Source organism: Meleagris gallopavo, chromosome 2 (genome assembly GCF_000146605.3).
Source record: "Meleagris gallopavo isolate NT-WF06-2002-E0010 breed Aviagen turkey brand Nicholas breeding stock chromosome 2, Turkey_5.1, whole genome shotgun sequence".
NCBI classification, from domain to species: Eukaryota; Metazoa; Chordata; class Aves; order Galliformes; family Phasianidae; genus Meleagris; species Meleagris gallopavo.
The window spans coordinates 24,152,854-24,164,370 of NC_015012.2; the positions used below are offsets into that span (position 1 = coordinate 24,152,854).

Genomic DNA, 11,517 nt, shown 5'->3' on the forward strand with positions numbered 1-11,517 from the left:
AAAAAAAAAGCAGTGAAAAGTCTTGCCAGAAAATTCCTATTTAAGAAAGATATTCAACAGGCTATAGACATTTGTATTTACTTCAAAATTCCATTAGCTATTAAAATGTACCATACTTTCTTTGGATAAAATGAAAGTGGCAAAGTACTTAAATTCTACAGTACTTTCTAAATATTTTACCTATTTTACTTTGATAGAAATTAACCAGCTCCCTCAAAAAAAATCTTCAATACTTCCCATCCCCACACCTTATAAGTTGTAATTTATTTATAAACACAAAGCAGTCTCTCACCTTTTGGAACAGAAAATATTTCAGCTACTGATCCTAAAATACTAAGGGCAGAAAATCTGGTTGGGTGCGACGAACCAGGAAACAGTGCCTCAAAAAGTCTGTCACATAAAGATGACAGGAAATCCTAAAGATCAAATGAGAGATTTTGGAACAGTTTATTTGCTGCCCCACAGACAGAAATTTAAGTAATAAGATTTAGGACATTCTGCATTGTTACACAACAAAACCATGACCTTCCAGCTCCACCTGGAGGAACAGGAGGCCTACTTTTGTAGTATTGACAAATTTGTTATTTCCCAGAGCACAGGAAGATAGCAAGATCTTTAGTTTTAGTTTTCTTAAAGAGCTTCCATCCCTGCTCCCACAGAAATCACGATCACATCAAATCCTTTAAATGCAGTCATTCCCCACTTGCTGCTGTTTCAGTTCACTTAGCAATCCTCGGAAAGTAACCTGGATTGCCTTTTGACAAAATGAAGTTTAAAGATACTCTCCAAATACCAAAAAGCCCTCAGTTCATGACAAAACACTACATTTAATCAAAATTAACTTGTACAAGTAGTGTTAGTACTGTTATACTTGAAATGACTGAACCCTTCTATACCACAGGGTTTCCTAATGCAGACATGACTTAAAATACCCAGAGGTGTTTTCAAGAAAAATTAACCAACTTACAGAAATGCTTTCCCATTTCTTTTTGTCTACTACATCTCTAGCAATCTAACATAATTTATGTTTACTTACTCTGTATTTCTGCAAAATCCCCAAAGGATTCCTTTTAGGTGAATCTTCAAATAATTCTTGCTTGATTTTATTTTGCTCCAATTTATAAAGCACCTGAGAACTTTCTCGTATTCTACAAAATAACTTTAAGAACAAAATCAAAACACAGCAAAGGCAAGAGACATTCACAGTTAAATAAGGGCTAATGAGATTTTCAGCTTAATTTCTAGATCTTATTATTTGCAATTTTTTTTAAAAAGTTCATACGCAGCACAACACGGAACTGATCCTTCACACACAAAAAAAGGTTTTTTGTTCCCCACTTCACACTCCTTCCCATTCCTTTACACCTCCAACACCTATTTCCATCCTCCTTAATTTTACACCCACTCTTCTTCTCCCACCTCCCCATTTTCCATGGAATGTAAGCTCCTGTATAAAAATAACTCAATTAACACACACAGATTTTTATAGCTTAACTAACCTCAGCACTGCTTTCTCCCTTTCTACTTCATTTCTTCCAACAGAAATTTTACAACTCATATTTCTCAGTCTGCTTCAGGCAAATGCAAACAGAGATAGGCTTCTGCTGTTTCTGCTAAGCCTATTCCACCCTACTCCCACCCAAAACACTCTTTGTACACATATGCTCTCCTTATCCCATCCACGTTCTCCTACTATGTTACTGTTCACAGTTACTGTGTCCATCACTTAATTTTTTTAAGTTATCCTTGTCTGTCATTCTGTTGCAAAATACATACAAAGCAGACCTTTCTTAGAGTTTCTTCTTTCATTTGAGCAACTTTCTAACATAGTAGAAACAAAAAATACAGAAATGGTATATAATTAAAACAATAAGAACAATAAACATTTTGTTTACCTTTCTCAGCAAAGAACATATCTGTTGCCTTACTGAAGGAGACTGGCTGTTCAAGTTGTACGTAACGAAAAATAAAATTAGTTGCATTTCTTCCACAGACACAATTTCTGTGCTACGATGAGTTTCACAAAGCAAACCTAAAGCATCAATGCAAACCTGAAAGATATTTAGATGTTAAACATAAAAAAGTTATAGATACCTATGATGGTACCTTTGTTTTAAAAGGATACTAACACAGAACTTATGGTCTAAGCAATTCCTCTAATTTTCTAAGCAAATCATCTAATGTCTAAAGACTCAAAGAAATAATTGTCCCTCTACCTGATTGTGCTGATGGACTAGACCCTGTTTTATAGATTCAGTAGATACAAGACCACTGCTCATAATATTTGAAAGCTCCAGGTGTCCATGAGCCCTGGCTGTTCTCAGGCACGCCATCAGGGCTCCAAGAGCTCCTCTGGTTCTCCAAGAGCCTAAAGAAAATGAAATACAGTCATAATTATAGCCTAATTAACACCATAAACAAAGCACTAACTGCAGAGCTTGTCAGAAACTCCACATACTTCCAATTCATAACCTATCTCCTCTTTTTCTCTATAAACCAAATAAGAGCAAAAGACAGTCTGTCATAGATTTAATTTATTCTAAATTGCCTAGAATCCAAAAGCCTCTTCACAAATAAATCACACACAAAAAGGAGTTTGTGATATCTCAAAACCCATTAATTGAAAATTACACTCAATTATAATAAAAACTACAAAAAAAAAAAAACAAATCTTATCTTTATATATTTGCAACGAAAAATTATCCCTAAAGTCCTGCTGTTAGACAAGCCTATAGAGGAAATAATAAGAGAACAGAAAAATAGGAAATAAAAAAAAAAAAAAACTGATAATTAACATAAATGGCAGGTAAAGTGAAGTGTAAAGAACACACAACTAGAACACGGATTGTTTTGCTCACAGCATGGAGATACTCAAAATTACTACAAATCTCACCATGAAACAATAACAGCAATAAACACCATCCAGAATTTTATCTCCCAAATACATTTTAACAGGAATTGAAAATCCACTTTTTCAAGATAGGGGTTTTTTTTAAATCATTACAGTTACAAATATCATATTTATTTTCTTACCAAGATTAGCATCTGCAGAAGCCTGAAGAATCCTAATCATGTAGTTCAGACTGTCAGGGTTACATCTGAGTAATTTTGGTAAATAGTAATCTATTATATATGTAGTTTGGTCATGGTTCCCTTCACACAGTATTAGAAGAAGAGGAGAAACCCAAACGTCATGCCACTGGTCAATCCAAGTGCTTTTCTGACAACTTGAAGTAAACTGGACTTTGTGATTTGTAAACATGGTTTCCAAAAGATCACTCGCATAGGGTGCCAGAGACTGATCATTCATCACATTCAGTATTTGTACTGGAATTGATTTGTCCAACTGCAGTATATTTTCAGTACCCAGACACTCCACAAGACAAGCAAGAGAAGCGTATTTCCCTTTTACATGCCATTCCAGACTCAGTAAACGCTTGGTTAGCCTTGCAAAGAATGGGTCTGATTTTTCATCAGATCCAGTAATGATGGTCCGGTGTATCTGAAGAAGATTCCTGAATATCAGTTTGCTTTGGTGTCTAACGGCATCTAGAGGGTGTTCCCAGTGTGTGTAAACATATTCCAGCAGCCTCCTAACCACCTCTGAATTTCCATTAAGTTTCATTTTTAGATTTGGTGAGTCTGAAATAAGGGCAGCTAGTGCTGAATTAGTCCAAATAGCAAGGATTCTAGACAAAGATGTTGCCATGCTGGATTCTTTTAACCTTTTCAAAAGAACAAACAAACAAAGTTCATAAACATCATTTGGCACTTACATTGAAAATAAATACATAAATTCTGTTTCAAAATAACTACTCATCACACTAGTTTACCTTCCCCTGATACGGATAAGGAAACGCTATCCATTTGTTGAAGAAAAAAGAAGTTATGTAAAAAGGTTTTGGATGTTTCAAACTGTACACTCAGTCACCTGGCATGCTGTTAACCACTCACAGCTAAAAACACCTAAGTAGGTCAACAAGACATTGCTACAGCTATTTTGGAGCTGAGAACAGAACTGAACCTCTGCGTGCTAGTATTTCACATAATTATGTTACTGCATGCATCCTGAACACCTCAGGAAAAGTTTTCATTGTCTTAAGAAACAAATAAATAAATAAATAAAATGAGAATTGTATATCCAAAAACAAAATCGTAAAATTGACCTCCAGGACAATATGCTCACATCCACTGTTTAGTCTCCATAATACTCAGCAAACATCAATGAAGTCAATGGGTGAAATATTTTTCACATGGAGGAATTCAGTGACACATCTTTCCTTCCTACGTATACCATTTTGTCAGACTGCCCCTCTGCTGCCATCTGTCACATGGCAAAACCTAACAGAATACTAAGAGGAAGATTCAACCTCTTTTAGTTTTCAACCTCCATTAGTTTTGGAGCAGCTCTAATATTTTGAAATTTATAGAATTATCATGAATGTATTTAAAAAGGTAACATGACTTGCAAAGAAAAGCTAATTAGTTAAATTGGAAACACTGAACATATCTAGAACCACAACATTTGCAAAAAGGCAAGTAGAAATTTAACTCCCCCCCAAAAAAGCATGAAACAATAAAAATCAAATTGCAAACTTACTCTGAACTCAGAGACAACAAGACTGATACGATATCTAGTAATAGTTTCTCTCCATTTTCACCCATGCTGCCACTCTTCCAATCCAGCATAGCCAGTGCTCCATGGCATAGGAAGAGAAGGACGGAGTCAGAGAGCTGCTCTGTGCACAGAGCCCCACAGTTGTTCACAAACCATGCTGGCATGCCCTCAAGTTTCCTCGATCCACAGAGCAAGTCACTGACCTGTAAGAGCAATATCAAACCTACAGCAGTGTCTTAGCATGGGAGAAAAAACACTCTGTACACAAGCACAAATCCTGGAAGATCTGAAAGATTATTAGCATGTTCTTCTCACAAATTCAAAAACTTTATATCACTATTTGATACATACGAAGAATAAATGATTTAATTCCAGAAGGCCAACACAGAGGTTGGCAAGTCCTGCAATCTGAATTAGCAAAGCCTCTAAAACACTGCGAGGACTGATTAATGACACTACCTTTAGAGAAAATATATGCTTACCAAGGAAGGTAATTCTTCAGCTGGCTCATACATAGCCTTAGTGAACAGAATAAAGGCCAGTCCTGAGGTAGTCTGAACAGTCTGCAGGAGAGTTTCTACATGGCAGAGAAAGGTATTTTAGTTAAAAGTGAAGTAAGCATCGTGTGCCAGAACTGTGTATCAAAATTATATTATTGCTATTGAATTTTCCAAGACTTATAGTTGCTTATTCATAAGTCTTTAGCATCAGTCTGTATAGCAACTTCTAACAAATTCTTACTTGAGTACAGTAGGAAGCTACTAATACCTTTCAACAGACAGAAAATACAGAACTGCCTGGTAAGAAATAAGAACTGTGGTACAGCCTGCTTACATTTATAGAAATTTCTAATATAAAAACTACATATCTGTATAAGAAGTAAACCTGATTAGCTACAGTGCACTAACAGATCTGCATAATTCACACAGAAATACATTATGAGCTACAGGTCATAGCTCACAGGAAGTCCTACTACTGCTCCCCACTCCCATTAATCTTGACAATTCAACCTCCATTCAAGCTATACAAGAGACAAGTATTTCCACATACAAGTTGTGTTTATTGCAAAAAGAACAAGACTGATATAATGAAAATACCTGTCTTTGAATGGTACTAAACTTACCATCCGTTAGGAAGTCTGTGGAGCTTTTCAGTAAATTACACATACTTTGCCAAACAAAGGACTCATGATTTTTCCAAAGACTTCCCTGAATATTTTCTTGCAATTTCTGTACAAGCATCATTGAAACTTTAATGGCCATCAATAAATCATGCATCAATCGAGTCTGAACAATACGATTTCCATTATTACTTCTGGGGGGAAAATAAAAATAAGGTATGGTAATACGCTCACAGAGATGAAATGAAAATCATCCATTACCATTCCCAGAAACTCACATTCCATCAAGTTCAAAAAGAATTCATGGTAGAAACTAACTTATTATTTGAGTTGACCAAATATGTAACTAGCAGTAAGCAAGGAGTAGACTCAAGGGCAATGTTTTAAAATGAAAATAAACACAATGACAAACTCTGGTTCAGTTTCTGTAGGTTCCCATGACAAACTTGCATTCATTTGACTGTGCCTGAACAGAGCAGAAACTAAAGACTGACAAAACACAGTGCTGGTCCCTTCTTATTTTATCAAAGAGTTCCCTCATGCACAGACTATATTTCTGTCACTCAACATTCTTCTAATTTGAAGACAGAAAACATGTAAACTTGTAACATACAAAACTCTCTATTAAGAACCCTTATCCTCCAGGCACATGATAGGAGACCACAGTAAGGGGGCTTCACTTTATGTCATGCTGGAAAACGTCAAGATTCTAAATGATGACTGCCATGACAAACAGAACATCAGTGCTGAATTAAACACTCATGAAAAGTAGAAGGGAATTACTCTACCTGAATTTTAATAAGTGTATTTATTAATTACAGTGTTCAGTCACAATTCAAATAGCAAAACCACAACTCAAAGGCCTCATTTAGAAGCAATAGCTCCAACACAGTATCAGTGCCTTAAAGACTAACATCTTTAATTTTGTTTCTTTCCACTCATATATCATCATATTGCCACAAAAGAAAAGAAACTCGTCAGCAGCTTTTTTATTTAATATATGTATCAGTGTAAACCAACATTCCCATCTGTCATCAACGCATGGCTATCAAAGTAATATTCCACACTAAATTATCTTGCAAGAGTGAAATGAAAACAGATAATACACAGCTTATATTAAATTCACTTGCCTGTTTTCTTCCTGTATGTCAAGCAGCGACTTTTGCAGAAACTGAAGAACTAATGAAAATAATTATGTGATAAATTTATCCAAAAAAAAGAAAATTTATTAATTTATTTGAAAGAGCAAAACAATCACACGCAGTACACACAATCACAACAAAAAGTTATCAGTATAGCGGTGTTTCTTCCACTCTGCAAACAAATTAACCTGAAAATTCAGTGCAGTACCAAAGAAGTGATGCTAAAACAAAATCTCACACTGGTTTGCAACAAACTGGAACAAAATTAGAGTTTCCAACCCACACTGTCTAATCCAGTGTTAGAGCTCCTCAGTGGAAAGGTGAAATTCCCAAGAGCCAAAGACAGAGCAGCAATAAAAGGTCCACAGGAAGCTGTGAATTTTATTTGCATACCAGGTCATGGTATGTCAAGCTATCTCACAGTTTACAGATTGAATCAGTATGGGACTGAGTTGATGTGATTCAATATTAAGCTGTCCCAGCAACAGATGAGACTTGTGCAGAATTATTACCAAACAAAATTCTTGCCAAAGCAGATCAGGGCCTGCTATAGCCAAGACTAGATGTTAACAGTTCAGTGTAATCCTATTTAACTTCATGACAAGGCATAAGACTGAGGCTACATCATGTAAAGTAATAATGACTCCAAAAGATCCTTAAGATCACCCACTGCTACCCTTCCAGATTCGTATGCAAGGATGCTCAGTAAAGCAAGATTGACTCCTGGAAATTAAAGGTACAAACCAGGGGGAAATCCTTGACAAATGTACCGTATAGAAGTATTTGTCATTAAAAATGAATCATGGGGAAATCAGATATTTATGTCTGCTACAAATCCTTCACATGCAATCTTCCCCCAATAACCTAAAGTTGAAATTATTTTAATAAACATAACCTTACCTTCTTCATACAGATTCATAATACTTGCTCTACCTGAGGAAAGAAAATACACTTTAACAAGTGAAAAAAAACCTTTTTTTTTTTAAACACAAATAAATATGTAAACATCATTACTATGTGCTGCACCAAGACACAAAACAATGCTGAGTAAGTTAGAACAGAAGACAGTATATTCAATATATTCATCATACCTAAGCTGAAGTTCTCCATACAAGAAGCAAGGTTGTCCAGTACTTTTCTGTACAAATATACATCTGTGGTTTTCAGTTCTTCCCTAAGGCAGCACACAAAGCTTTGTACAGCTAATGTCATAAACCGTTCAGGAAGACTGTTCAGTGAACTAAAACAGTAAGAAACAGCATGATCAGTTACTGCACTCTGAGGTATTAATCAACATCTGACTAAAGTCAGTGTCAGCTCTATCTCCCATAATATACAGATGCTGCTTCCAGCACTAGCTCTCTTCTCACGGTTTCTGCAAACAAAGATACATTACACCTGTAACCCCAATTGTATAATGTTACAACTTTTTTTTAGAAGAGCCAATATAAATTAAGTTGAAACAAAGTCTGTTTACAAAGTAACGCTTCCAAAAGACACAGACACTGATCTTAGATACTTAGATACATTTTGCCACAGTATGAAAAAATAGCAATATAAAGAGATGCGGGCAGCTAGTTTTCTACTAGCATGAAACAACAGCTATTAAACATACTTTAAAATAGCCACTCATGTTCTAATTTTGAAGCTACAAAAATCTGTCAAAACAGTGTGAAGCCCTGGCATTAAATGAAATACAAAATGGAAGCCCTGGAGGTCTTAGTGGAACAAGTGTTTTCATGCACAGAAATGAAGACAGCTAAACAGTGCATCTTGAAACTATTAAGGCTGTCATAAGTTACCTAAAGAAATACAACAGCAATTTTGCAACAGAAAACTAATCACAATAAAAATAGGCATGAAAAAATACTGTTCAGTCAGGATTTCGCCGAGCTATCTTCTCTTTATGTTTTCAAAGTTGATATTCTTTTAAAACAGATGTATTTTAAATTTCTATTCTACTGTTAAATTTTAAAATTCAAAGTGTTCATTATACACTCTATTGTCTTTCAAGTAATGAAAGTGGATTACAATAATAATCCACTTTGAAGCTATTTATGCAACAATATATTGTATTCTTTGCACTTTTTTTTTTTTTTTTTGGAACTTACTGAGGAAGAAAAAGAGCACCTATTCACATATGAATACTAAAAATTTTCAGCAATTACAGCAATTTGGAGCATATAAAAAGTTACTGACTTCTAGGTAAGGAAAGCATTAAAGAAAAAAAAAAAAAAAAAAAGACTATTATCCAATTCTTTACCTTGCTAATACTTTTTTAAGGGGATTCTTCACATCCAGTGAAAAATATGTCTCTCCCAAGATCTCCAAACAGGCTTTAAGCATGGGATCACATGTTGAGTTTTGATCCATTGTTTTTACCAAAGGCATAACCTATAAACAAAAAGAACACTTGATCAATAAAATAAACTCTCTACATGCCCTCATAATTAAAAGAGGTGGAATTCACTCTCATTTGAATATATGATGCAAACCCATCCCTTCTTTAGCACACCCTGTTGAGATTCAGGTGTCAAACACATTCCAAGAACACTTCTGCTAGCAAAAATACATAAATACAAACTCAAAATTTGTTACCACTTGCCTTCCGTTATTCTCCTTCAGAAACCACAGCCTTGCCAATTTGTATTAGAACTACATTTCCACATAGTATATTCAGGAGTAACAGCAACTGCATTTTACCATTTCACAGGAACAGTTAAAAGGTTACAGAGTTTATTTCAGAACTATATTTCCTACAAATGGCACACGAGATACATTACCATTTCCAAGACACCACACTCACCAGTGAAACCTTACTTGTTTAATACACTGGATCTGCTGGATGCCATTGCTCAGTTGTGCACAGTGTAAAAGCAGAGATGCCAGATTTTGCTCTTCATCCTTTGAAAACCCTACATTTGTGAGAAGAAGATCTTTTTAAAAAGAATTATAATAAGCAACATGAAGAAAATGCAGTGTATAATAAGCAATCACTGGCTCCACTGTGAAGGAATAGTAGGCCTCAGCTTGAACATGAAGATGATTGTCACAGAATCACAGAATTGTTGAGGTTGGAGGGGATGTCTGGAGGTCATCTGCTTCAACCCCCCTGCCCAAAAGCAGGGCTACCTAGAGCTGACTTCCCAGGACGACAGCTCAGGCTAAACTCAAAATGAACCCAGCCTGCCTAGGACAACCTCCTACCTGCCTGCTGCTGGTAACTCAAAAGAAAGTTTGATCTTACAACAAACACTAGACTAAATAGATTATGTCAGGTCTGACTGTTCATTTCTTCTCATCTGTAAGGCCAAGAACTCACAGAAACTTTAGCATTCAACTCCTGTGTTATTCGGTTTTGTCTATTTTTTAATATCAGTGAAAGCTTACCTCAAGCAAAAAGCACTGCAGAATAAAAGAGCATTTTAACAGTATCTTTAAATCCAATTAACTACAAAAAGTTGCAAAAAGACTCTCAATAGGACCTCCAGAAGCCCCTAACAACACCAACCATTCCGTGGTTCTTTGAAATTCTGCATTATCCTACATATTAAAGGCTACTACTTCAGGTAGCCCTGAATTACAGGCCTGCAAGAGGGATCGCACAGAGGGCATTCTAACACCTTCACATCATTGACAGAACAAGACAAACAGCTTATAAAACAAAACCACAGTGACCTATAGATTCTTTTAAATCTGAAGCAGTAAGAAGTTACCAATACAAAAAAAAAAGAAAAGCAAACGTAGTAACAAAAAAAAAAGAAAGAAAACACACAAAACTAAAACATCACCACCAACTACAAAAAAAAATTTAAAATGCTATTTCAGCAGTTACATTCTAATAGAAAAAGAAATTATACAAGTTTAGTTTGAGGAAAACAAGCTTACCCTGAAGTTTCTCAAGCTGCTGACAATCAAGAGAGAATGCATCAACCTGGATTTCCTTCTTCTTCTTCAAAACCATTTTAACTGATCAAGAGACACCTGTTCCAAAAAAAAAAAAAAAACAGCAAAACACATTGTTTAAAAAGCATAATTATGAACACTTCCTATAGAGGTCTTTTCACAGCCCTAGAATAACGCTTACTATATTATTTATGCAATCTCTTTTAAAAGACAACAGCTCTCTTTTCTGTATTTTGAACCATTCCAATTATTCTGTCCAAAATTTGCCACAACTTCCTGGCACAAAGAGGAGAATGGCAAACACAAGTTCAGGTTTGCTGAGTGAACCACAGATGCTCTCAATGGAACTTTTACTGCCCTTGTTATGCTGCCTGTGGGTATCCCTTGAACACATTCTGAAAGCACCACCATACACGGGCACATGAATGACAGCACAAAATGTCAGCTGTTCTGCTATATGCTATTTGATCAAACTAATTTAAAACTAATTTAATGTTTGCAATGTAAGGTTAGGACCGTGCAGTGCAGTACTTTCGTTTCTTAAAAGCAGGCCGGCCAGTTCTCTGCGCACTGAAGTAGGCATTACGAGTAGGAATTTGCTCTCTCTCCTTAAGATAATAGAAAGTAAACGTGTGCTGCAGGCTTCACCGAGGAGCTCCTTTCCACTGAGCGATGGGGCCGGCAGGGACCCCTCTGTTCCAACTCCCACTGGAGCAGCGCTGCCCAGGCCG

At 35.9% G+C, this 11,517-nt stretch overlaps 1 protein-coding gene across 10 annotated transcripts in view; it reads right to left on the minus strand.

Annotated features, from left to right (window-relative positions):
* The window catches only part of THADA (THADA armadillo repeat containing), a 210,189-nt gene that overhangs the window by 137,532 nt on the left and 61,140 nt on the right, over positions 1-11,517 (minus strand). For all 10 annotated transcript variants that reach the window (XR_004158825.1, XR_002111796.2, XR_002111797.2 and 7 more), the window contains exons 3-16: positions 10,769-10,864; positions 9,701-9,795; positions 9,144-9,274; positions 7,972-8,120; positions 7,781-7,813; positions 6,869-6,917; positions 5,742-5,932; positions 5,101-5,195; positions 4,601-4,821; positions 3,034-3,725; positions 2,217-2,368; positions 1,896-2,051; positions 1,037-1,159; positions 293-416 (exon numbers count right to left, since the gene is read on the minus strand). Coding sequence is in view for 7 of the 10 variants with exons in the window: in XM_019612707.2 (XP_019468252.1) it covers positions 293-416; positions 1,037-1,159; positions 1,896-2,051; positions 2,217-2,368; positions 3,034-3,725; positions 4,601-4,821; positions 5,101-5,195; positions 5,742-5,932; positions 6,869-6,917; positions 7,781-7,813; positions 7,972-8,120; positions 9,144-9,274; positions 9,701-9,795; positions 10,769-10,844 (2,287 nt within the window). In the remaining 3 variants the exon portion in view is untranslated. The remainder of the gene's footprint in view (positions 1-292; positions 417-1,036; positions 1,160-1,895; positions 2,052-2,216; positions 2,369-3,033; positions 3,726-4,600; positions 4,822-5,100; positions 5,196-5,741; positions 5,933-6,868; positions 6,918-7,780; positions 7,814-7,971; positions 8,121-9,143; positions 9,275-9,700; positions 9,796-10,768; positions 10,865-11,517) is intronic.